Source organism: Dermacentor andersoni, chromosome 9, assembly GCF_023375885.2.
Source record: "Dermacentor andersoni chromosome 9, qqDerAnde1_hic_scaffold, whole genome shotgun sequence".
NCBI classification, from domain to species: domain Eukaryota; kingdom Metazoa; phylum Arthropoda; class Arachnida; order Ixodida; family Ixodidae; genus Dermacentor; species Dermacentor andersoni.
This window is the reverse complement of record NC_092822.1, coordinates 85288875-85316729: the sequence shown is the minus strand read 5'-3', so window position 1 is coordinate 85316729 and position 27855 is coordinate 85288875. Positions and strand designations below refer to the sequence as shown.

General features: G+C 48.4%; 1 protein-coding gene across 1 annotated transcript; it reads left to right on the top strand.

Moving 5' to 3' along the window:
- Positions 1-280: 280 nt before the first annotated feature.
- LOC126528339 (ATP-binding cassette sub-family C member 3-like) lies at positions 281-27512 on the top strand. The gene is made up of 11 exons (XM_055068946.2): positions 281-937; positions 3019-3094; positions 5629-5845; positions 8520-8830; positions 12571-12903; positions 13739-13840; positions 15246-15437; positions 16607-16765; positions 19842-20008; positions 22284-22478; positions 25890-27512. Exons 1-11 carry the CDS (start codon positions 909-911, stop codon positions 26107-26109), a joined length of 2001 nt encoding a protein of 666 aa, XP_054924921.2. The 5' UTR covers positions 281-908; the 3' UTR covers positions 26110-27512.
- Positions 27513-27855: the final 343 nt, after the last annotated feature.

Below are 27855 nucleotides of genomic sequence, written 5' to 3'. Positions count from 1 at the left end.
GACACTGCGCAAGCACTGCGCTTGACGCAGGCGAGGCAGAAACAAGCTGACAAGCTGGAAGAATGGGCGTTTATTTGCAGTGCACGTCAAAATATAAAGACAGATTAAGGAAGGAGGGGAAAGGAAACAAAGTAAGAACGTAAGATAGGCAACCAGATTGGCACATGTAGCTATCGACTTCATCTGAGGAATGATAAGAAGAACACTGCAGTTATAACACGCACACTTAAAGCCATGTGCTTTACTGTTTACTGGTATTTTACTGCTTTACGCCTAAAACCGTAATGCAGCAACACACACGTGTTTCTGCATTAGGCCGCCGTCCAAATGTGGCCGTTACGGTTGAGAATGGCCGTTCGCGACCTCGAACTTAGCAGCAGGAGACCACCGTAGCACACCCAACGCGTCGAGTCATACTCGGTTGCAGCGACCCAAACTTCACGAGTGCGAGTTGACATTATGTCATGAGATGAAAGCTAACCCTGTCGTAGTATCAGCACTTTTTTATGAAGAGCCTGACATCCTGTAGTTATGACAAGGCTATAGTACCGTCCTGACGACGGAGCTGTCCGCCGTCACGTCAAAAGGTCAGCCTTACGATGGGAGCCTTCTTCAACAATTCAACTGTTTGGTGTTAGCGAGGGTCACAACAACGAGGTACGACTGTCGTGTAAAATGCACCAAAAAAGAAAAGAAAAAACGACAGCCCTGAAGCGCCTCGCACACGGCGCTCATTTTTGCCTACGCAGACTCGCGTCCTTGTCTGCAGTCAAGGGAACCTGCTGAAGTACGTGGAACGGATCCTGCTGGTGCACGACAGGCGCGTCTTCAGCTTTTCGAACCTGAGCTCGCTGCTGCTTGACCCGAACGCCCCGCGGACGCTGCGAACCAGTCAGGTCCAGCAGACGATGCCCGTGCAGACGACGAAAAGTACCCGGTACGTCTGGTGAGCGTCCCTTGAAACGGAGATTGTGGCCTCTGAGATATTAAGCACATATTGAGATATTTGCACAGGTGGTCTTCCCAGTGTCTAACTTTAAGAAAACCATGAGGCTGAGGGCCAAACAATGAAATGTTCCTTACCTCAGTAAGGAAGCCTTCATTGCGGTGAGGCCACCTTATGTCACTCTGAAAGCTTCCTTACCGAGGGACCCTCGGTGAAGGCTTCCTTGATGCTTCCTCAGCGTAAGGAAGCTCCGAAGCTACCTTCATGCGTCCTCACGCCGCTCCTGGCCCTGAACGAGCGCTTCACCTCACTGCTTAGCTACGTGATGCTTACTTGCGCATGCGCGCTGTCGCCCACCTGCGGAGAAGCGCGAGCTCGGTACGTCTTGCCAGGCATCTTCGTTTCAGTTACGCGTGTGGCAAGATAGCGCTGCTAGGCGTTGTTAGGCGTTGCACGACGCCGGCGTGCCAGCGTTGCTGGAGCACATCAAGTTTTGCACTGTGATGTGGTACTTTCTTGCGTTTAGTGAACAAAACTAAAAGAGCGTCCACGAATCTCTATATTAGCCCTTCAATTTAAAAATTGTGCGACGACACAACATTTCTTTATTGAATAATGGTGTTAGCGTAAAGCTTTTAAGCGATAATCTCAAACCCAGGCATGCGGCAACCGCTCCTTACGTGAGGACGGTCGAAGGGAGCTTTCAGAGTACGCTTGCTTCCTCTATCGGTCCTTCGCTGTAAGGAGGCCTCACGTGAGGTTAGGAAGCGCTCTTAGTAAAGGAACGTTTCATTGTTTGGGCTTTAATTTTGAACGCCCTGTATATATCAATACAATTATTATTATTATTATTATTATTATTATTATTATTATTATTATTATTATTATTATTATTATTATGTCCTTTTCCACTATGCGTCTATTGCTGTCTAACCGAATAAACCGTGCCGATCCCGGAATCAACGTAAACGAATGTGGTGACTTGGCTGGCTGACCCTGATGCCAGTGCACGAGTTGTGTCGTCTGAATGGTTTTTAACGGGTTTTGTAATGAGGGCCGACCCTGTAGGTAGCACAACGTCACACCACCCACACGCCTCCCAGCAGTTAACCAATATAGCTAACGAATAATCCTCTCCAGTTGCATATGTCTCAACAGGTCTACCGAGAAGCTATCGCCTGACTTTGCCGTTCATCCTCCTGCGGTTTCTCCCCACATTGTTTCTTTTTTCTCCCTTTTTGTGCAGCCCCTTCTGGCGTCTAAGAATTGAACAACCAGCGCGAAGCTAAGTCTCGTTGAAGAGGTTCAATCTGCCCGCAGAATTCACCTACCACTCCAAATGAAATAAGGACACAAAACGTCGGTGACATCCATTTCATGTACACGCACTCACAACGGCGGAGAAAGAGCACGTCTCGTTGAAATATGTTGTCCTAATGAGATTAGAGACGTTGCGCGTAACACACTGGAAGATCTTATCCACTGCCCAAGCCGGCGACCCGGTTAATCTGGGAATTTAAAAATGGCGCATTATTACAAGAACTGAATGGCTTGGAATAGGGTGAGAAAAAGTTATCACAGATGATCATCCTGAAGGCGTAGTCGATTTTGATGCGATGGACGGATTGAGATGAAGGGACGTGAGCCACTTCTTTACACGAGGTCCAAACCTCTACTTGCGTTTTGCTGGAACCCAAGCGGGCTTGCAGAACCTGCGCCTTTTACATACTTAAAGCTATGAAGCTGCATGACCAGATTAGATTAGATTATTGGGCTTTACGTGCCAAAACCACTTTCTGATTATGAGGCACGCCGTAGTGGAAGACTCCGGAAATTTTGACCACCTGGGGTTCTTTAACGTGCGCCTAAATCTAAGTACACGGGTGTTTTCGCATTTCGCCCCCATCGAAATGCGGCCGCCGTGGCCGGGATTCGATCCCGCGACCTCGTGCTCAGCAGCCTAACACCATAGCCACTGAGCAACCACGGCGGGTGACCACGGCGGCTGCATGACCAATGGCTCTCGTATTCAATGCGTGTTGCAGTTCACCTTGATTTTCTTTTTCTCATAGAAAGAACCGTGCTGATTCCGGTCAAGAAATACACCGAGGAAAGGTTACCATCGATGAAAGCTTACAACCGCGAAAGGTGAGAATTTCTCTGGTTAATGTGGGAGCAGCATCATGAAAAACAAGCTTACATGCATGCTGTAACGCCGGCTGCTGCGCGTAGCTTAACATAATAATAATAATAATAATAATAATAATAATAATAATAATAATAATAATAATAATAATAATAATAATAATAATAATAATAATAAATTCTGGGGTTTTACATGCGAAAAACAACATATAGCTATGATACTCGGCGTATTTGAGGACTCAAAGTTAATTTTGACCACCTGAGGTACTTTTTTTGAACACCTGAGGTTCTTTAACGCGCACCCGTCGCACGTCACACACGGGCGTTTTTCGCATTTCGCTCCCAGCAAAATGCGGCCGCCGTGGCCGGGATTTGAACCCGCTCCCTCGGGCTTAGCGATACAACGCCAAAGCCACTACTCTAGCACGGCGGGCATGGATTCGCGCTTCATTACAGGTAATGGCGCTTTGTGGTGTGACAGAAAGTTGCGATTGATCGGTTTCGACTTCTTTGGATGCGCAATAACTTTTACACAATGTTGCCGTTAGATTGCTATTGAATAACATTAAATTTTCTTACTAGCTAGCCGCGAAGCTCTTCTCGTTCCGATTTCTGTGGCTGTGCGGCACGGGAATTCCCGTCTACAGTGCAGTTAATGTAAGCGAATTGAAGCAGAGATTGGAAATTTGCCCCTCCCTCTCGTGATTATTTCGTAATTTGAATGAGCAATGAACAGACTGAACCGTTTAACTTTCGCATTTTAACATCATCGTAAAACAACTGGTATGTTTATGCAGTGACTACATAAACTATGTATTTCTAGCTTCCCGTCACCCAAGCTTATCTCTAAAACGGCTCCTACAGGCAACGTTAAATTGGTTCAGACAGGTAGAGCTTCGAAGCTTCAGCTACATATTTAAAAAAAACGTCGATTATAAGCACATGAAAATTTAGCCGAATTCAGTTTTTTAGATCTATCGCCTGTACCGTGGACTTCATGGAATCACTGCGCCGTCACCTGTCTCGCGGAACTTTTTTCGCATTAGAGAACCGTTTCTGCAGAGGAAGTCTTCTCAGAAAGTACCAGAATGACTCTTATTCCTAAAGCAAGTTCATGTTTCATTACTTGTTAATGCTTAAGTAGCCCCGAACAGACGCTGTCAGAGTTAATGACGTGACAGAAACATTTTAACAAGGCATTTTGCTAGACTGCTTGGTGCATATCGACTGCTTCGGCCAGCAAAGCTTAACTGCCCTGGGACAAGAACAGTCTGCGAAGGAGTAATTAGAGGCGTGAAATTAAGAACTGGCTAACCTGAAGACTATGAAAGGTGGATCACGGACAACAAGCTCTATAAGTCGCTTTTGTTGTATCTGCATAGAACTGGCGTTGATGCTTACATTCGATTTCATCCTGAGATCATGCCACGTGGAAACCCAAGCGAATGATAAAAAAAGAAAGTTTTAAGACAGCGGTGTTCTTGTTTTCTCTTCTGTCGTCCCTGTCTTACACTGTCCTGGCCAAACCAACGGACGACACAGGAAGCTAGTTCATAACTTTCAAGATGGCGTTGCTGCGTTTACTTGATTTTCTTGTCTTTGGTAGCATATACGTAACCTCTGCATACTATGAAACTCAACTGAGTGGCATCCACGAGACAGAAAGAATGTGTACCAAAAGGCAGCGAGGTTAACCGGGAGGTAGTTTCGGCCGGCTACGCTGTGCGGGGGAATGGGGTAAGGGAATAAAAATAGAGATAATTAAGGAATAGAAAGACAGAGGATAAAATTCGAAGTAAACGGCATGCGCCATCAAGCGATAGCACGCAGCGTTATCGAACTCTGTTGCGCAGTCCCCGTAGAGCCTAAAAACTTGAGCAGCGCATACGCAGGCTTCTTCGCAGATCGAATTGCGTTGGGAACGGTCGCCTATAACTTTCTCTTCTGATATGGTAGATAAAATATTTTTCATACTGTTTACATTTTTTCCGTCGTCCAGGCAAGAATGATCAGGCATACTTCAGAAGGTTCGGTCACACGTATAGGAATCAACTTTATTGCGACGCCCATTCTATCCAGCATTGCATAAACCACTTGCCTGTCGGCACTGTATCGTGGGCATATGCAGAGAAGGTATATGATTGTCCCGCCACAGTTGGGTGCATCGCGTGCATGTGGCTGTCGGCAGTTCTAATGAGAGAGGCGTAGCAGTCGGTAAAACGCGGCGCCCAACCACGAGTAGTACTGGTCTTCTTAGACTGTGTGGCATAGCTCGAAGCGGGACAGGGGACACAGGGCACACTGTGTCCCCTGTCCCTCTTCTCGCTGTGCCACACAGTCTAAAATGGAAAAACAACTAGCCCAAGCCTTCACACTTCTAAGTACAGCTTTGCCTGTCCGCGTCGTGGTCACTGGCATTCAAGACGCGTCTCCTACTCACGTGCTTCGAGAGCTAGTGTTCGCGGAAAGCGTGAGCTTGCTATCCTGCTGGCAACTGACAGATCCGCACGTGCTCCCTGCACTCGCGCGCGCGACAGAGCTCGCTGGAGGTGGTGCGCCGCCTGCTGGCCTTTTCGGGCACGTGGAGCTGGGTGGCCATACTGCTGTTCGTGGCGTGCGCCGGCGCAGTCGCCGGCCAGCAGTTCCTCATACGTGGTTGGACCGACGCCGTGGCGAGGAGGGGTGCGGACGAGGACGGGAGCCGCGCGGACGCCGCCTGGGTGGCCGGTCTCGTCCTGGTTTCCCTGTGCGACGGTAGGCGAGCGGCCGCCATGCGCGCTGCGTGGAAAACACAGTCGCAGAGACTTCAGCGACTCCGGCTCTGAACTCGTTTGCAGTTACAGCAGCAAACGCGGCGATCGCCTCGAGTTCTTTACGGTGCATACAACAACGTATATACTAGACCGAAGTATACGTCCACGTGCGCCACGGCCCTCAAGAGCTAGCGGCTTGGCGGGCGAGAATCCGCACAAAGTATGGCGTGCCGGAAATGAAGGATAGATCGCAGTGGTTAGCGCGACCAGCTATACCAACATCGTATACGCAGGTTTTACAAGCGCACGCTTTAGACAGGAGAGAGACGTAGGCACGAGGTGCGCGCTAAATCCGCCAATGCGCTAACGTCCTGTCTAGGGCGTGCGCTTGTAAACCCTGCAAATGTGAGCCAACTAGCCCAGCAAAGCATTCTGTCAACATCATATAGAGCCAGAGGCATGTGTTCGAATACCAGTGGTGGTAAACCCTTCTTTTTGACGCGAGTCAGTGGGCTAGCCGGTAGATTATTTCGAAGCAACCAGTGCTAAGAACGGGCAACTGACAAAACACAGTGCACAGATTACCAAATGAAGGGTTTATTACGTGAGAGCGGTCTTATAAGCTTCTGAAAGGGAAGAAAACAGACGAAATGTAATAAGATCAGAAAGATAGCAGTGAATGTTCCGAAAACGACGCCTGCCTTAATCGCAAAGGTATTTTCGCCTCGCCATGGGCTTGAGTTTGAGGCTTAGTAATGAAGAGCTGGCCTCACGACGGCCGTAACGGACACACACAACAAACCCAGTTTCTAGCTTATCACCGCTGTCCAGGCAAAAAAGTGGCACGGGTGACGATGGGATAACCCAGTTCCAAAAAAAAATATGCACAGAGGATATCTCAACATACTTTTCTTGTCGTTCGTGAGCCAGTCGTCTTGTAGTAATGACATTACCAGAAGCTCTGTCTTTCCAATTTCCCCGGTGTAGGCTAGCAAACCGGACGTTCTTCTGGTTAACCTCCCTGCTTTCTACTTTTCTCTTTCCTCCTCCTCATTGTCATTAAGTGGGAATCAACGTTAATATGACGACCCCACGAAAAATTGTATCACTACAGATTTCATTTTCCCGCGACAGCTTTACTCACCAAACTGCGACAAGAATTTTAATCATTATGACAAATAAAGCCTGTTGTGCTCTTTGAATGAAAAAAGAAAACAATGCGCTGACTTTCAACGAACACTGTCGACTGGTTTCAGATGTCGCCCCCTAGGATTTAAGGAAGGACAAACCTAGCAACCAAATTGCAAGGTGGATTTTACCCTATGTGCGCGCTGTAGTACACGTAAGCCCTTTTTTTCAAATGAACGAACAAATTGCGCGCTATAGATGTAAGCAGACCATAACAGGGACGCCTTACAAACGGCACTCCAATGAGAAGCGGCGAGGCGAAGTGTACTGTAGCATTGTTCGTTCTTCCCCATCAAGCCCCCCGTGCTGTATCGTTAGAAATCCTTGCGTTCTAAGCAGACAAAAGCGGCATCAGTCGAACTACCAAGTCACAAGATACCGAATCCACGTACAAAAGCAGATATAAGAAAAAAACGGCAGGAAAGACGACAGCACATGCAGCTTCACACATAGCGGCAACACACCGCATGGTATAGGAATGTGCTGTATGCACATGTTATTGTGAGTGCTGCGGTAGCTTACCGTGGACTACGGAAAAGTGATACATTTGCTATTGTACATTCATATCGCTGAAGAGCAGAAAACAATAGATACGGAAGTTTCACTATTATATTTGCTAACAGTGCAACGTAAATTGACTGCTACCGTGGTAGCTGTATGAGCGCCGGTCGGAAGCTCCGAGCCAAGGACCTATCCTATCCTAGCATACCCTGCGCCTAAAGCACGCTATAGGAAGCACTTATTTCACTGCTAGAAGACATGTGTTCTCAATGATCTACTTTCTTAAGAGCGCTTTACGATAAAGATTGCTATCGGTTACGCGGCACTCGAGTTCGTACCACCGGGTTTCTCTATAACAGCGAGCAATACGCTGTTATTCACTATTACCCGTGACAGAGAGCGAGAGAGAAAAGTCAGAAGCTAGCCAATCTGCTGAGTGCTGTATGTTATGTGGCCTACCGCACACCTCGTTCAGTTTGTTCTGTAAACCACGCCGCTGTCTTCCCAAAGTTACATTTACACTATAAAGACGTTTATTCTCTCTCTCTCTCTTCCCAAGCCACACCGCAGGGAGACAGCAGTGTGCTATTAGAGAGTAGACGGGGGCAGCCGGCATTCTAGTTGAGATTAAGAGCTATTTATTAGAGGTTTATTACTAGATTTGTTAGAGCTGCGGAAGCACTGCCAATGGGTAAAAAAACGCAGCCGAGGAGAGCAGAGAATTAGGTGGTGCGCTTAAATGAGTAACTTTGCAGATGGGGTCAGCTGAGGCAAGACAGCGGTAATCGCGGTGTTCGTCGGGAGAGGTCTTCGTCGTGCAGTGGACATAAATTAGCTGCTGCTGCTGCTGCTGCTCATGATGATGATGGTAGTGGTGCAGGTGTGATGGTGATGACGATACCTGAGCCAGCGCCCCAACATTTACCACCGCGCCGCCGTGCCCTCCCCCCCCCCCCCCCCCGTCGATCCCCTTCCCGCCACTGCAGTGATGTTCCGCTGCCTGGGCGTCGTGGCGATGGCATGGGGCAACCGGCGGCTCTCGCACCGCCTCCACGCGAACATGCTGAGCCGGCTGCTGTCGAGCCCGACGTCCTTCTTCGACGCCACTCCGCGGGGCCGCATCGTGACCCGCTTCTCGCTCGACCTGTACGCCGTCGACCTGCGGCTCTTCCTGAGCGGCAAGCAGTGCGTCCAGAACGTGCTCGTCGCGGTGGGCAAGCTCTGCGTGGTCGCCAGCCAGGCGTCGGTCGTCGTCCTCGTCGGGGCCGTCGGCGCTCTCGCCACGCTCGTGGCGCTGGTGAGCGAGTCTCTCGTAGGCGCCGCTGAAGTAAGGCTGAGGCTCTGTGGTAATTTTGTGCGCAGTAGGTTCGTATTAGAGCCACGGCCTGGTCTTCAAAGCTTTAGCGCTAGCCATTTCGTGGTGCCGTTTCGTGGTGCCGTTTCGTGGTGCCGTTTCGTGGTAAGTACTCATCCTGCTCCGGACCCCAACTCTGAAGTTCATGACATATGAGGCGAAGAAATATTTCGGCCATTGACTCCCCGCATTGATACGTGTACGGAGCAGGTGAAGTTGAACATAGATTACAGCCAAAGTGACAACATATGCTGAATGAAACATCCTCAGACCAGTCGGTCACCGGTGGTTGCGTATTCTGTGTGGCAGTCGCAGCGTCGTACGCGGTGTCAGCAGTATTTTTTTTAAATCTTGATTCGTGCGCGGCGCACAACACTCTACAAAGCACGTGGTGTGAAAGCCGAATATAAAATGGAAAAGTTCATAAGAAAATGAAACTGTGGAACAAGGGATCTGAGATTAAGAATGGGAACCGCTGAGAGTAGGTAGAGTCAATTGCGGTTACTCAAAGAGCGTAGGCACAGCACCAAAAGTACCCAACCGTGCACGTCGGCAACCACGAAGCCCAAAAACTGAACCCAAGCGAGCGCTTACACTGATAGCCTAAAAGGCTAGCCAAGCACGGTGCTCGTCCTGGCTTATTTCTAAGTAAGCTCACAGCGAGCTTGTTTACTCATGAATTAAGACGTCATGGTGTCGCTGGTCTGGGCAGGTTTTCCAAAAAGAAACAAATTATGTCAACGCCATCCGCCACTGTAGAGGAAAGGAAACGATGTAATAGGGAAGGGGGTGAAGTTTTTCTCTATTCCGAATAACTCGCCTTCATACACGATAAGAAATTTGTGACTCGGTGCACGTGCCCATAACTTTGTGCGTGACAGCCAACGGGACGGTTTTGGGTTCACTTCCCTTGCTTTCCTCGTTTCTCTCTACTTTCTCTATCTACGTGTATCTGTCTATATCTCAGTGAATTGAAGCCTATGTAAGGGCCATGAAACATCCAGTACGGTAACTGTGTGAGCTGCACCACTTTTAGATGTCCTTGAGTGGTTCTAACGCTTTAAAGTGCAAAACATATAACTCGTGTCTTCGAGAAAAGAAGAACAAAAACATTTTAAGACGCTACTTTGGGCAGTATCACGCAAAAGATTGTTAACATTCGAGTGCTATTCCGTGGCAGTGCGATTGCGACTAACAGTGCAACTCCCGTCGCAGGGTGAACAAAAACGAAACTAAACACATAAGTTCTTTTTGGCAATCTGTGACCTCGGGATGCCGCGAAAAGTGCTCGTGGTACGACATGGTGCAGAGTTCGTGCTTCCGGAGACCTGTAACTTCCGTAGGTCAATGGTCTAAGTAGAAGAACAAACTAAAACCCTAAAAGGCGACGTGAGTTCGTGTTCTCCGCATGTGCGTTCCTCTTTCTTTCTTTCTTTTTTCTTCTTCACCACTTGTAAGTGTCACTTCATTACATGATCACATTCTCTGTATATTTAATCAATTGTTTGAAAAAATAAGCAAGTTGTTAGTCTGCGCTCGTACGTGCACGTCCTTTTGTCCTTCGTCCAGGTTGCGCTGCCCCACTCCTAGGAGTATGTTCTTCTCTATTTTTTTGGAGGGAGGGGCGGAGGGAGGGGTGGCGTGGCAGTGCCATCGCGTACCGCTCATTTCGCCGCTATCGTTACCAGACCTTGCAACGTGCGACGCGCGCACAGCAAACTGCGTCGTGAAGCCGTAGATGCTTCCAACGCGCAGAGATACATAGCGTCCCGGCGGCGTAAGCGGTTCAGCGCCGGTGTTGGTATCGAGAAGCCCTGCGTTCGATAACAAGGTTCGCGCTTTTCGTTATGCACTAATGATTTACTAATCTGTTTACAACGAAACCGCGCTGTCACGATATAATGCACTCGGTTACGCACACTCATGCGCGCGTACGCAGTTTTAGAGTGAAAAACTGGTGCATTGATAACGCAAGGACAGTACCGGTAAACCCAACAAATCGGCCCTACAGCTGCCCTGCAGCTGCCCCCTCTGCGTATGATGAGCCCGCGGGCACACCTCACTGCACACTTGCACGGCTACAACCAATATTAGGCTTCTTCGTGCCACACAAGCCAAAGTCCGCCTGCAACGCGAAAACGGCCTACAGACGTGGCTGAACGGCACCTCGAATCACACGCTCCTCACTTACACCTGAGAGATAAGCGGAGCGATATTTTCTCCGACCCCTCGCAGGCCTTGAGGTCATCCCCAACAATAAGGACGTTTTTACTGTTTCTGCATAACGAAAGGACTCTGTGAAGCTTGCTGCCCCGCTTAAAGACCTCTATTGCGAAAAAGCTAACTTTCAGGAGTGCTTCCTTAATAGGTACAACAGACGTACCACATTCCGTCCCCGAACTTCATCCCCAAACGTCTGCTATAAAATGAACTCGCGTTCCAGCTAGGATAATCCAGAACTGCCGGGAAAATTCTTTTAGGAACCTGTGAACTAAAACGCCTATGTATGTCGTAGCACATATCTCGAAATTTATTCAAGCCTTAGGATTCCTTGTAAAATTAGTAAGCCCGAGTTTACATATGATATCTGTGGCAAGGTCCTGGAACAGGTAGAGCAGCATAAGTGTTTGAGTGCCACGGTAACATCTCGCTTAAAATGGTCAGAACATACGCTAATGTGCATTCTAACGCAAGGCGACAACTACAAATTAGGCAGTTCCACCTGAGAGTTAAGAATAAAGGCGTACAAATGTTTACTGAGGCCCTCCCTTGAACACGCCAGCATCATCTGGGACCCCAACACAGCAACCGAGGAAAACGAGCTAGAAAAATATTTGACGCCTGGCCACTCGCTTTCTATAAAACCGCTTCAGGCGCCTAGATTATCATTCCGAGGTGCTCTCCGCAGATAAATTAGATTCGTCGAACGATAAGGGTAAATGAGTAAGAGCTCTTTTTTTTCATTTGGTCTATTTTCCTAAATAAGCTTTAACTACAAAATAGCGTGTAAAGAAGGACATGGCTGGAGCCTGTGGTTACAAGCACAACAAGAGTGCGAAACCAGTTCTTTCCCGCACAAATTGTTACAGACATCATTCCTTCTTTCCAAGAACAATAGATGACTGGGATTCCTTGCATATATCATAATTAAGTGTCGCTTGGTTCGGTGGAGTGGTTACTACATTTTCTATTATTTTTTCATGATTTTCATGCATTGTACTTTTTCCTTAATATATGAAGAGTTGTTCTATTTACCGATTTTCTTATTATTTTTTGGAACAGTCGCTGTTCTATGTACTTGTGTGCCCTCTCCTATCTGGGCCCATTGTGGTTCACAGTATCCAATGATAAATAAATAAATAAATAAATAAATAAATAAATAAATAAATAAATAACGTAGACTTGACTACACTATCTGCTGGGCTTCAATTTCAGAGATACCATTGTCAGTGTTCAGTCCGTGCCATCTTCAGTGGGTTCACGCTTGACTGCTTGTCTTTCTGCTTCATAAGCAATAACAAACATTGCAATGTATATATTTTTTCTTGCATGCTCTTCCGTGGTGACATCATTGTGGCGTTCCTCCGTATATCGCAAAATTAACCAAAAATTTAGAAAAATGCTCGAACAAGTACGCAGAGTGTGTACTGCCCAGTGCACTATGCCCCTTGGCCCTCCGGCAGGTGTACAGCGTCCGCGCCGCGTCGCTGGTGCTGTACACGGAGGCGGCGCTGGTGGCCCGGGCCATGCAGCACGTGGTCGAGACCCGGGACACCCTGAGCACCGTGCGCAGTTTCGGCGCCGTGGGCCGCTTCTGCCGCCTCTACTGCCGCCTGCTGGACGCCGAGGCCAGGGCGTTCGGCGCGTACCTCGCCTCGTACCGGGTCACCCGCTGCCTGGCCGCCCTGGCGGGACTCGGGGTGGTGCTGGCCACCCTGGGCTTCACGCTGGCCGCCAGCGGCGGCGACGGCGCCGGAAGCAGCAACGTCGGACTGGCCCTCAGCTCGGCGCTGTCGGTACGAACGCTCGTTATAGCAGCCGAAGGCCGGTACAATACGCTGAAGCAGGGTGTGAGACCGGGCTAGTTGGTATTCCATGCTGAAGTGACCAGCGCAAGGAGTAGACACGGGGCACAAAAGGCCGACAAGGACAAGCGCAGTCCTTGTCTACTCTTGCGCTAGTCACTTCAACAATACACTGGGCGGCCGATAACGAACTGTGCAGTGAAAGTTGCGCTTTTAAAATTCGAAGCTTTGCTAACGGCAGTGTAGCGATGACTACCGGAGATGGTGAAAATGTACACCTCTGTCTCGAAGACATGCCTGTATGTGGCGCGCTGCATATCGTCCAACACTCGGTGGACAGTCGCAGGATTTATTGTGCTGGGCCGTAGCTGTCTGTAGCTCCTGCAGTGTGAGAGGATAGTTCTCGTACACCCGTCCTTTGAGTGTATCCCACCGACGTCGTCAGACGAACCACGTGTCTTGCGCCATCATATCGCACGCGAAACTGCAATGTCATTCGCAATTATGATTAGATTTTTGTTTACTTTCTCATTACACAGTTACTTCTCGGACACACATTAGCAGAGATGATGATTCTTGAACTAATATTAGAAGAGAGAGGAGATATATATAGCCGAACAGTAACAGCTACCACGCCGCCGCAGCTGTTTATGCGCTATTGTCACAGCCACTCGATATGAAGGCACGCAGTGTGTCTTTCTGCTCGTCTACCGTGACCACCAACAGGAAGTGATGGTAGTATATTGCGGACGTGAGCCCTTCCAGAGTCGTCTGTGATGGGAATGATTCGTTGTTACTGAAGATAATGGTCATTCTTCAATCGCAGATACCGATCCTGATGATGTCCATCACGCTGTCGTTGTTCGCCGTCCTGCAGCTGCTGGTGCAGTTTCAGAGGGCTCTGGAATACACCGAACTTCCGCAAGAGGTCAGTGCCTGTCTTCTATGACACCGTTCATTTGGTTGGTTGCGTAGTCGCCGGCCGGGGGTCACAATGGCGCATTCTGTCCAACCGCGCTGTCTCTTGTCCCCTCGATAAGAACTTCAGCAGTACGTGCAATAAAGTGAACCCTCTACTGGTTACAAAAAGGAGGGCTAGGGTTATGAGGTAAACCTAGACGTTCATAAAAAGCAAATACGCTATTCGTATTGACTCCCCGGTGCACGCAAGGAGTGCACAGGCAAAGGGATCAACAACTGATTCTTAAGGTGTCGTCTGTGAGAATAAACTAACGGCTAGTTAGTTGTTGCCGGCAACAACCGGCTGCTGTTAGTTTCTTTCTTTTCTTCCCTTGCTTTCTTTCTTTTTTTTCTTTTTGCGATAGGCTGTACTTATCTTCCACATGCGCTAACATTTAGAAGAGCTCGAAACAGGGCTTACTGCGTCCGTCACTCCATTTTGTTCCATTACGTTATGGCGTCGTTATGTCATGACGTAACGTCGTTACGTTATGACGTTACGTTCCGTCGTCATCTTCACTACCAGCCTCGTCCTCACGACGAAGCAAAACTGCGTCCACTTATGCCACTGAGCATAGAAAGTTGCCCCCGTATTATGGAACGTTCCTCCACTCAGCACTTCTCGACTCAGTAAAACTGATGGCAGCACTGCCTTTCGACAAAAGCGGTCACTACACTACATGGATATTCCAAAACATTACCTGATAAGCGTAATGTCTTCTTCTGTAGCGGGGCGGCACTGTGCTCATCTCAGTGGGGTGCAAGAATAGCTTCGAGTCGAGGATTGTTTAAAATTACGAGAGTTAGCCACGGAGGCAGCGTTCAGTTGGGAGCCGGACGCGTGGCAGCCAGTGGGGGCAATTACGAAACTTGCGCAACTGGCGGTTAGTGCGGAGTTCGTTGCGGGCAAAACCCGCGGCCGGAGGGCAACGGCTTCTATACGGATGCATTTCAGCACGTAAATATACCCTGTCGATCAGGTGAGAAGGAGCCATTGGTGAAATGTGGCCATTCTATCCACGGCCATTGTATCAAACTCCGTCTGATATTATGCAGCCTGCTCAGCGACGACGGCGAGCCATTTTCAAAGCTAACGTGCAAACAACAGGGGCTCACAAGTTCACTGCGAACACTGATCGCTACCCAAAAGCGAAGATCTATACGAGGCCGATTCGCTTTTTTTCAAACCCCCTCTCCGTATTTCCCACATCGCGTAAAACCGGCATCGCGTGAAGCTCGCTTTCGAAGTTTTCACCTTCAGCATCCAAACGCGCGATCACACAACATTTGCGCTGGGAATGTTGAATTATCTTTAGAATGGGTACATAATATACAATCCGTGTATTTATTTTTCTTTTGTTTTGTTTTTGTAGGAGAATGATCCGGAACCCCCCAAGAGGCCCTCGCTACAATTCCGGCGCCGCTACAGTAACATGATTATCCTCGAAGAACTCTGGCCAACGAAAGGGAGAATTGAGTTTCAGCGCTACACGGCCTCCTATCGGCCAGGCGTGCTGCCCAATGTGCTGATCAGGGTCAACTTCATCATCGAAGGTAGCGAAAAGGTAAGCGCGAATATCGCAACGCGAAGCGAAGCACGGTTTCAGGAACAAACGAGCAGAAGGTCATCTTCTCGTGTTTCTCTCTCTTTCATCCTGTGTCTCGGAAGCACGGAACACCAAAAAACCTCATGATGGACTACAGCAGTAAATACGGCGATTACTTCCTTTCAAAGGTGGAACCGCTTGCTGCCGGTCTGGGATATGCGACATATTGTTTTTTTTTTATTGTCTTTTTCTACACATGCTCGTGTATGTGCGCGTGTGCGTGTATGTTGAGAGGGGGGGGGGGATGTCCCGTTGTGCGTGCGCGCGCTGACGTGTACGTACGTAAATTGAATTTTGGAGGTTGAAATAAACTTAAATCTAAAAAAAACAGAACTGTCGTGAGCAAAAGGAAATCTAGAATATGCTAGCAGCACTGTAAAGAGCACACACACACTGTGTGTGTGTGTGCTCGTGTGTGATTGAGTAGAAAGGAAACTGATGGGGCCCAATTCATGTTATAAGCAGCCACCAAACAATTACACTAAGGACAGCATAGGGGTAATTATCTGCAGTTCTTAGTGTAAAAGAAATACATTAGAAATAAATGAGAAATAAAAGTGGATTAAAGAAATAGGAAACAACTGGACGTAGCTGAGATACAAACCCACGACGACCTGAGTGGTGGCGCTGATTAACACACCCAGGGTTAGTTCTAGTAGATAAACATAAGTACACCGAAAAGGGAACGGGAAACGGTGCTGTGGTAGTTCAAATCGTAAGAGCATCGCTCGCATAATGCGAAGACGTGGGTTCGCATCCCATCTGCGGCCAGTTATTTTCGCACCCACTTACATTTCCATTTATTTACAATTTCTCTAATTCAGTTAAGAACTGCAAATAATTTCCCCGTGTGCTGTCTTTGGTGTCATTATTTGTTGGCTTCTTACGATATGAATATGAATATATATACAGTGGAAACTCGACTTAACGAAGTGATGACCACGCTCAATTTATTTAGTTAAGTCGGGAAGTTGAAAAGAAGAAGAAAAAGACAATCATTAGAAAAAAAATATGTAAAAAACGAGGGACAAGCAAGCGTTGCCTTCGCGTAACGTGCCTTTGAGTATGACCCCTTATAGCGCTGCCCACATCACAGTCCCCGCTTCAAACGCACGTCCTCCCCGCAGGTAGGCGTGGTGGGTCGCACGGGAGCCGGCAAGTCGTCGCTGGTGCAGGCACTGCTCCGGGTGCTGGTGCCCACCGAAGGGCGCATCCTCGTGGACGGCGTCGACATCTCCTCGCTGAAGCTCAAGAAGCTGCGCTCCGCCGTCACCGTCATACCGCAAGTTGGTAACACGCAAACGTCAGTCACATTGACAGTTCGTACTACGTGCAAGGGGTCAACAAATTTACCCGTTTTCGTGCACGTGGTCGTCAGAGTAAGGCGTTGCGCGTCCTCAACACGTGTTGAATTCCTGTGTGTACAAGTCGTACAAAAAAAAAGGAAACTGGGGCAGCATTTCTCTAATTACTCTTCCAGGCAGCACAATAAGCTCAAGGCTTCTTGAACTTCTTAAGCAAGGCTTCTTACGCACTCGCGCTCAGTGCGCTCCAGCAAATGCGCAAGAAGAGCCGTTGGGTGGAACCGCAGTGTCCTTTAAAAAAAATATTAACTTGAGGGGTTTTACGAGTCAGAGCCGTGTACAATCTGGCCATGAGGCACGCCGCAGCCGGAGACTACTGTGTAATTTTCTCAACCTGAGGCTCTTTAACGTGCACTCGATGCGCGGTATACGAGTGTTTTCGCATTCAGCCCGCCCCCTCGGAGTGTAGTCGTTGCGGCGGAGATTGAAACGCAATGCCATAGCCAATGGGTTTCCGCTACGGGTGGCCTTCCGAAACCCGCGAGACAAAGACGTGCGATGCGGAGTGATAGCTCACGCTGTCGGGCCTCCGGCCTATATATAAACCGATCGTTAGCGGTTTATCTGCGCAGGCGTCGTGAATCATGTCTGCTGACTAAAGGACATACCTCTAAAGCATTCACATTAATGACTCCACCTCGATTAAATCGGGTCTATTAATCGAGAGCTATTCATTGGTAAAGATTGGGCACAAAGCATCGGACAATCATTGTCAAAGTGAAGCGATAACTTCCCTGGAGCCTTGCCGAGATGTGCTGCAGGGGAGACCTAATAACTATGGTTACGGGTAAATGCTACGAGACGTGTGAGTACTGTGAGATTTGCGATGCCTACGGGATCGGCCGTCGTTACGAAGCACATTAAAACGCTCACGAGAACGGGCATTGTGCATTGATGATATAAGAACAGGCCCACCGAGTCACCGCCTTTGGTCACAACGTTGCCGGGACGGGCCCACAGTTCACTCGGTCGCACAGCCGCCTACGCAAAGTGCGGGGGGAAACAGCCGAAGAAAGCTTCGCTTTATTAATAAGCCTTTAATTCGCTCGAACACCCCTCCATCTCTTCCCTAAACCTGGGAGAGCTGGGCCTCTCCACTGCAAGAGCTGCGCCCAACACTATGGTAATTTTTGGCAGCCCACACCAAGCGCATCGAGAAGTGCGGACAAATGCACTCGACGCTAAGACCACGGCACTAGGATGCCATTCAACAACAACGTCTCGGACAGAGTTGTTAAAAAAAATGAAGTTTATCTCTCTCGTCACCCGCCGCGGCAGCGCATTCTTCGCGAAGGATCGTGCAATCGAAATAGCCCCGCATGGGCGAGAAGGAAATCATGTAGTTTCGTGTTCACCTAATAACCGCCCGAAAAAAACCAGGAACGTGACAGAGGATGACACAGAAGAGACTTACATAGCGCTTTGTCCATGTTTCCGTATCTTTACGAGATGATCGTGAATAACCAAACGCTATCCCGAAATTCCCGTCTGCTGCAGTTTGATGTATCGACCCACCAGGCGTGCTGCACGTCGTGTCTCAAGGCCCCTTCCCCGTCAGTTACAGATCGTTGGTGGGCTAGTCGGTTTTGCATCGAGGTGAACGTTTAACAGCGCGAACGGACGAAGAACAAGACGCGAAGTCGGCACACACGGCCGTTGACTTTCAAGTATACTTTAGAGAAAAGGCAGTTGTGATTAAACCGCGCGACCACTTGCATGCTAGAGTTGTATCTCTTTATTTCGGTAATTTCGTGTGTCCAATTTATGGCACGCGTTTCGTGCAACTACGCGGACATAAAAGTAATTAAACGTCAACGCCCGTCTATGTCACTTACTCGTCTTGTTGTTGATCTGTTTGCGGTGTGAAACGTTCACCACGTCCCCTGTCAGTGTCGCGAAGCCTGTCGCTGGAGTTGCTAGAAAGGTTCGCGACAGATTTGATGGTCCATTTGAACGCGCACACATCACCTCCGCTCACAGCAAGACTGACGTTATTGCTGTTCCAAATGCACAATATTTGTGACTTCGTCCCAGTATTTCTTATCAGAACAAAAAAAAAAAATGGGCTAGTTCATATTGGCTGAACATTGTCTTCTGTACCGCGGAAGACAGAGGACACTGGATAAGATGAGAGCCTGCGTGTCCTTTTCAACAGCGGCGCTGTCTGCGTCCTTGTCTACCATCAAGAAGGAGCCGTATCGGCTCCGAAATCTCTGGTATCTCATAAATTCTCTGTGATATCCTTTAAGTAAGATAACAAAAGTACGTAATGTAAGAAAAATATAACGCGAAAATATCCAAGCGCACGCGCACACAGTCGACGGCAGAACGGTCCAAGGAGAAGCTACACTATAAATCAAGAAGTGAAATTCTTACCGGAGTAACACGTTGCTTCTTTTCAAATGAATATTTCAATTCGTATATTCGTTTAGTTTATCTTGTCCAAAGAACGTTGTGGTTATACGGTAGACGCAGGCATACTTTTAAAGCGAAGCCTCCTTCGTTTGCATTCCCGGGGTTTGGCCACGTGACTGGCCAGTGTTGTATCTGTGGCCGAGGAGACTGGGCCGTGGTGGCGGCGACTGTGAGAGACGGCATCGAAACAATTCGAAAAAAAAAGCTCCGCTTAACGTACCTTTCCAACATGAACGAAAGACATTGTCGCCAAGTTGACAGCAGCACGAAGCTACAAAGGAAAAGCAGGGAGGGGTTCTCGAGAATACAGCTGCGCAGTTGAAGAAAAGCTTGCGTGAGAATTGAACGGGGGCTTTAACTGCCGGACCAGGGCGAATTTTTTTTTTTTTTTTTTTTTTTTTTAAACGTACAGTCACCTTTCGGGTTGGTGAAGATGTTTTCCTTTCAGGGATCTTCCTCCACCTAGCTGATTTCGACATAACTCATTTTCCACATTTCACCAAGTGCGCTAATGCTTTTTCACTATATCTGTGAGCGCACTTCGCGACGCCATAACGTTTCCCCTCGACGCGCCCGCTGTCAGGATCCCACGCTGGTCACGGGAAGCCTACGGGACAACCTGGACCCCACGCGCAGCCACACTGATGCCGAGATCTGGGACGCGCTGAGGAAGTCCCACCTGGGCGAGTTCGTGTCACGGAACCCGCACGGCCTCGACCTCGCCGCCGGAGAGGGCGGTGCAAACCTTAGGTGAGCTGTGGTCTCAAAACACGTAACTGGCGGCCAGCCGAACGATGACGGTGAATTTGGTGTTTTGTGGCGCAAGCGTCAAGTATGGCAAAAGAGCGCCGGGTCACAGTCAACGAGTTGGCAATGGTGTAATGAATTACGACAGTTGGCTGTGACATGGCTGTAGTGCGCCCTAAAGAAACGGTCGCTGTAAAGCCAGTAAAATGTATTTGTAATAAAATTATGAAAATGACCGATGAAGTATACTATAAAAGGAAAATATATATTGCGAAGGGATGGTAATACGATCTACAATATGTCATTGGTGAAAATTTCCAAGAACCACTACTGCATTTCTAGAACTCTTGAAACGCAAGGGCCTGGCGAGCTTGCGCGATACAAAGCGACGCTATCGCAGAGGCAGCCTCTTGCAAGAAGATGCGCTACGAATCTCTACTGCTTATTCCTTCCAAATACACAAAATCAATACAAAGCTTAAAACTTATTTACTATCAAAAAGCAGCTCTGGTCTAAGGAACATTGCCGGCTGGCGAGCAATATGTGCTCTCTGTGAGCTAAAGGGAAGTACCTTTTAGGTAGAAGTCCTGCTTCCTGGCATACTAGCAAAACATGAAGGAAGCTGAGCCTCTCACCACATCTGCCACAAGTTCGAGGCTCACCACTAGTCAGCAGAAAATTGTGGGTGCCGTATGTGTGCCCTCCCCTGAGTCAACAGAATGGGACAGCAATGTATCGTGTTTTCGTTGTGGAGGTACAAATGCCTAACTGTGGTTTTATGACGTCGGGTTATTTCGCTTCAGAATTCCACAAACGTTGCGAATGATTGTTTAGCTTTTTACGGGTAAGAAAGGCTTAGGATCTTCAGCAGAGACAGCCGCGGCAGGATTAACAGCTTCCGATGCAATTGATGTAGCGACCTCGTCGGCATGCCCATTGCCCCTCTATTTCTCTATGCCCAGGAAACCAACATACTATCGCAGGTTGATGAGATCAATAAATAGTGCACAATAATGTCATCCGAACCTGTAGGCTACATCGGAACGATAAATGTATTTGCAAACTGTGAGTAGTCTTTATAGTACTTAGTAGACTATTTTGCGCGTCTGTTTGAGCAACTTGCGCTTTGCAGATACCGTCGAGTTTAGCAGCGGTGGAAATGACTTGAATACTTTAACCTGCAAAGTATATGTAAAGGAAAGATGTCGGAGGATCAACAGGCAAAGGGCAAACGTGAAATTCAACAAGGTTCGTGAGAACCTTGACTCGTTTTCTGTCACACCCACGCTTTTCAGCGAGCCATACTTACGGTTCCGAGCATAAAGTGCAATCTGCCTTTGGGATACTTGTATCAGGCGCGAAGTACGAAGTGGTTCCAGAATGTCTTACGAGAAAGAGCCTGGCGAACTCGAAAGATAGACCGCGCTTTGTCGAAAGCAACCTGACCCCTGTAATGCCCGAACACAGCTCCACACCGAGGAAAATGAGAACTTCCCCAGCTGCATTTCTGACCGTGGAAAGCACATTCGTAAAAAGAAAATGAAATATTTTTGTTCAGGGGTGATCTAATTATCACAGTAATTATTAATGTAGTAATTGATCCATGACCGGAAAACTCTCTACATCGTATCAAAAAGGCTACTGTAGGCTCTGCAGTTTACCGCGCTCAAATCGGAATCTTGAGGCACAAGACAGGGTTGACATGGCCCTACACAAAACCCACGCACTGTAGACGCACATCCTTACCTGCTCAAGGTAATGCGAACAATCGAACAATAAAAACAACTATCATAGCTTTGTCTTGCCCAGCGCGCTGAGACAATGAATATTTACTCCACTGATCTACATGTCACGCAACTACGAAAAAATGCAGATGCGTAAAGTAGGCTGCTGCCTAATGTTCTCTCCGAGTTTGTCTAACGTGTATCTCGCGCTTGTGGCAGCTAATCAAGCCGCGCTGTAACGTAATCTGGGAACATGAGAGAGAGAGAGAGAGAGAGATAGATAGAGATAGAGAGAGAGAGAGAGAGCTTTATTCGTCAGAGTAGGGCGCTAATTCACTGGCCCGTCAGGAAGGTCAGATGGCCGCCAAGCGATGCGTGACGGCGACCTCTTCGGCTTGCTCCACGGCTCGGAGTTGTACATCTGGGCTGGAGCTGAGCAGCACTTCATCCATAATTTGAGCCAGCAAAATTAAATTTAATCTGGCAATACGTTTCCTGTAGTGTCCGTTCAGTGTGCGCGCGTGTTCGCAATCCGTTCTTCCTCGGCGTCGCAGCGTGGGCCAACGCCAGCTGGTGTGCCTGGCCCGCGCCCTCTTGCGGCGTCCCAAGATCCTGGTGCTGGACGAGGCCACGTCGCAGATGGACGGCGACACGGACCGGCTCATACAGAGCACGCTGCGCCAGTGCTTCGCCGGCTGCACCCTGCTGGCCATCGCGCACCGAGTAAACACCGTGCTGGACTACGACAAGTACGTTGTGCACGCGTCCAACACCACGAATCCCTGTGATGCGTACAAACTTCGTAGCTATACTCAATTCGTAGTACAAACTTCGTAGCTGGTAGAAGCGAAGCAACGAACTCGCAGACCTGCGGTTTCGCAGCAGTTCTTTACCTTATCAGTTGAGCCTGTTCTTTCAGAAATTATATTCTTTCAACTAGTCGTATTCTTTCAAAAGTATGTACCTTCATCCATTTGACGACTAAGATCTATCTATCTATCTATCTATCTATCTATCTATCTATCTATCTATCTATCTATCTATCTATCTATCTATCTATCTATCTATCTATCTATCTATCTATCTGTCTGTCTGTCTGTCTGTCTGTCTGTCTGTCTGTCTGTCTGTCTGTCTGTCTGTCTGTCTGTCTGTCTGTCTGTCTGTCTGTCTGTCTGTCTGTCTGTCTGTCTGTCTGTCTGTCTGTCTGTCTGTCTGTCTGTCTGTCTATCTATCTATCTATCTATCTATCTATCTATCTATCTATCTATCTATCTATCTATCTATCTATCTATCTATCTATCTATCTATTTTCTTTCTTTCTTTTCCGCTTGGGTTGCCACGCGGCACAACGTCAGTATGGAACTAAATAAAGCATGCAGGGCCGTCTCATAGAGATACCATCTATCCGTCTTCTCACGCCGACCCGGCGGCACAAGTTGTCTACTTATTGTGATACTGCAACGCGCACACACCAAGCAAGGACACGAGGCAAAGGTAACACACAAGTGCTCCCTGTCCTCCCGTGCTTGGGTCACTAGGTGTGTGCTGCTGGTCGTGATTCCATCGTCAATTCAGCTTCGTGATCTTCCTCTCGTCGTGCCGTCGCCGTCTCGCCTTCTACCCCACGCCCAGTGGCCTGAGTTTTCTAGTAGCTTTGGCCGCTATGTGTGGGCTCGTGGTGGTGATGCCGTCGTCATGCCTTCGTGGTCGTTGCATTGTCGTCATTCCAGCTTTGTCATCCGACTCGCATCAGCCGTCGTCGTCACACGATCGCCGTCATATTCTGAAGCAAGGTGTCATATAGTCGCAAAGCATTGCTTGTCACACCACCATGTGATGCCGTTGTGGTCGCTCAGTCGTCGGCATCCAGCCTCGTGACCTTAATATCGTAATGCTGTCTTCGTCATTCCTTCTACTCCAACCCAGTGGTAGAGGTTGTCTGATTCCTTGGGCCACTAGGTACGTGTTTGTGGTCGTGATGCCATCGTAGTCGCTGCATCGTGGTCATTCCAAGTTTGTCGTCAGGCTCTCGTAATGTCATCGGCACCACGCCATCATCGTCACGCGGTCGTCGTCGTGCCGTCGTTGTCACGCTGTCGTTTTATCGTTGTCGTCATTTCAGTAACGTCTTCTCATGACCGACATGCCGTCGTCGTCATGCCGCCTTCGTCGTTCCACCGACGTCGATCCTTCTGCGTCATTATATCGTAATCATACTGTCGCCACTCAATCGTGATTATGCCGCCCTTGTCAAGCCGTCATCGTCGGACAGTCGCTATTGTGGATGCGTTGTCAGACGTCATCATACCAACGTCGCCACGCAGGTTTCATGGTCCAGTTATCGTTACGCCATTGTCATCGTGCACTCGTCATCATCTCATTGTCCTCACGCCATTGTCACGTCATCGTCGTCATACGGTCGTCGTCTTGCATTCGTTGTTTTTCCCTCGTCGTAATGCTGTCGTTGTCATTAAATCGCCGTCATTGTAACTTCCACGTTCGACTGTCGTCATGCCGTCGTCCTGTTTCATCGTCCTCACACAGCCGTCCTGATACCGTTGTCATCATGACGTCGTCGTCGCGCTGTCTTTTCATCATCGTCATCACTTCAGTGACGTCATGCCTTTGTCGTCATAGCACCTTCATCGATCCATCGACGTCATTCTTCGTTCGTCATTCTATCGTAATCATGCTGTCGCCATTCAGACGTGATTATATACTGCCGTTGTCACGCCTGCGTCGTCATCAGACAGACGCTATCATGCGTCCGTTGTCCTACCGTCATCGTCATGCCACCGTGACCCTGCCATCTTCGCAATTCCTGCATCCTTCATCCGGTTGTCGTCGTACTGTCGTCCTCACACCATCATCGTCGTACAGTCGTCATCATCTCATTGTCCTCATACAATCGTTGTCACGCTCTTGTCGTTACACCGTCAGGTTAATTTAAGAATCAACATCTCATCGTCTTCGTGTAGTCGTCGTCCTTTACCATCTTTGTCGTCCCATCGATATCATTCCTTCCTCATCATTCCATCGTCCCTGCGTCGGCGTCATACAGTCGCCGTCGTGTGGCCATGTTCATGAGTGACCTTGGCAAGCGATCGATTGTCACAGCAAAGTGGGACCATATCGGAGTATATGGTCACATAGCCGAACCAACGAAAGTCTAAGGATTACTACCATTATACACGTATTAAATAAACGTCACTTCAGGAATACGGTCTATCGTTACATTTCTCGAACGATATTCGCATTACCGTCGACAGTAATCGTGAGTCGAGTTCTGCCGTAATTTTTTTTTTTTTTTTACAACCGGCTAGAACCTCAGCGCCGGTGCGTGCGCAAATGTGACGTCACGGATATCAATGCATGTTGTCGTAAACAGGCAGTGTCTGCAGAGGAGGCTAGGTTGCTAGATTTAGTATTAAATCCCTTTACACATCAATGCGATCCGTACTTGCAGATACGCAAATACATATACAGCCCGAATTGAAGCTGTCAAAGCAAGTGACATAACAGCGAGCTGCTTAGAGATGTTTGAGGTGGTTATCACTACCGGTCTTTCGTGTACGAGTCATTTCTGGCTCACCAAGCTACCTATGACAGTAATATTGGCAGTTTGGTTATTACGAAAGAGTAAGTTCATGCGACAGTTCAACTGAATACCCATGTTTGTTATCCGTTTACCTGTTCTAACACGTTTTCATGCGCGTTGTAAAGCGCATTCATTGAAAGCGCCTACCACCCTCCCTCTGCCTTCATTCTCTATACCTTACGTGCTTGGTAAGTATGAAGCAGTCAATATGTAGACAGCGTCTCAGATCAAAAACAACTGCACCGCAAAATGTGCGAAGTGAGTCTTCTATGATGGCACAGCTTGTGAGACAACTATTGCGTTAACTGACAATTTTAAAACTGAGTGAAGCGACGCGCTAAAGTTAATGACATTTTGCTCGTTAAAATACTTACCACTTTAAGTTTACATACCGAGCCGCATACTTTGCCTTATCACCCTTTTCCTTTACCCTCTTCCTCAAACAAGCGAGCCTCGATTCACCATTCAAACGCATTGTTCTGATCCGATCCGTTCGTTCTTCGGAAACCAAACAGGACGATTACACGTCTTCCCTTCCCGTCTCGCTTTCGATCCGTTCCAGAATCCTGGTGATGGCGGGCGGCGAGGTGGCCGAGTTCGGTCCCACCAAGGCGCTGCTGGAAGACCCGGCCTCGCTCTTCCACGGGATCGCCAGGGACGCCGGCGCCATACCCCCGAACGGCGTCACCAACGCCGTCGCCGCCGAGCCCGCCGTCTCGGTGCCGAGACCGCGCTCCAGTTTCGTCGCGGCGCGCATCCTGAGCAGTGTTCCGCAGGCCTGACGGCCGCAGCTGCGCACCGATTGCCACGTTTTTTCGTTCTTTTTTTTTTCTCGGAGGGTGCCGGCGAAGGTGTACGTTAGGGGTGTGCGAATATTTAGAAAAAGGAAATATCGAATAAGGAATCGAACGGCATCGTATTTCGCGATTCGGTATACGCCGTAGCGTATTAAGAGTTGGGGTGTACGTCGGAGAATCCGGGTGGTCAAAATTAATCCGGAGACACCTACAGTGCACGGCGTAGACTCGGCGTTATTTCGCCACTTTAAACCTTATAAATGTGTAGCGGCAGCGCATCGGTGCGACTTGGGGACGAGAGAGCGTCTGCGTCGAGCCGAAGGCGCTGCCGCTATACAATTCACCTGATTCAGTCTGTGAGTCTAGTGAGCATTTGTAAAAAAAACGAATAGCTTTAGAATAGTTTATACGCCCAAACGTACGCTGTAAAACATAATATTGAAGCCAAATCGCGACAAATTTAGTCCCTGTCATAGCAAATCTTGGACACGAGAAGTTGTGTCGTGGAGCGAATTACGCTATGCAACGCTCAGGGAGCCCTTGAGGGTTGCCTTCTAATCGCACGATCGTTTTTAATCGCCGAAGGGTCCTGGGTGTGAGAAGAAATTGCTTAGTTAATCCAACTGCCTCCCCCCCCCCTCCTAAATAAATTTCATTCAGTAATGCTATATTTACATGTAGTTTATCGAAAAACAGAGCGTGTCAAAATTAAAAAGAAAGCAGTCGTTCATAACGTGCAACGCTATCGTATAAACTTGCTAACGTTGTGAGTACGCTACGGTATGAACACCGTTTTGCATTAATTGTGAAAACGTCGGTTTTTCTCGTTCAAAAATTATTCGACATTCCATTCGCCTTCGCTTAATTCTCGCTCTATTCGATCCGTATTCCATTTGACCGGAAAAATTACTACGCGTACACCCCTAGCGTACATGGAATCGCTTCGACGGGCCCTGCCTCTAAATTTAACGATATGGACGTAATTAAGCAGGACTGTCGGCTGCGTTCTTAGTGCTGGCCAGAGTGTGAAAGCGTCGTCCAGGAGCCAAATTTTGAGGTGGACGGCGAATGACCTGCCGGTCTGTCAGAACTCGCTAGAATAGCACGATGCATGTGGCCGGCGCCACATATAGCATGGCGATGCTTTGCGACGCAAAGCGGCGCTCATGTTTCAATAAGCCTGAAGGAAGTGCCGGTGTCTTGATGGTTGGCACGTGGAAAGCGTGCCCATTCCAGAAGATGATCCGGGTTAGTGCACTGAGTGATGGATTAAATGCATAATAAAAAAAGCTCGTCCGTTGAAGTCACTCTCTGCTATGGACAAATGTCAAAACTAAACGTTTAATTATTTATTTGCAAATACTGTCAGCTCCATTAGGGACAGCAACGTGAAGGGCATCTTCGTAGGATAACCAATGCATACAGGCAATATGCCAAATGTGAAACAAAAATGAAATGCGATAAATAAAATGTACACAATATAAAAGTTGCACGAACCACACGAGTATAAATTAAGCAGTTTGCTTCCTCCGAACATACACGCCCAATACCACATCCAGCCCCTACCCAGAAACTTGCGCCCCGAATTTCACGTCAAACGCTGCAAACTTCGAGCCAAGGCACTATATACAACGCAGCTATGGACAGGCTGAAGGAGTCTACTATGTGGACGCCGCAGCCTACACCACTAGACAACGTTATGCTCTAGCGGTCGTATACAACCAGGGTAAC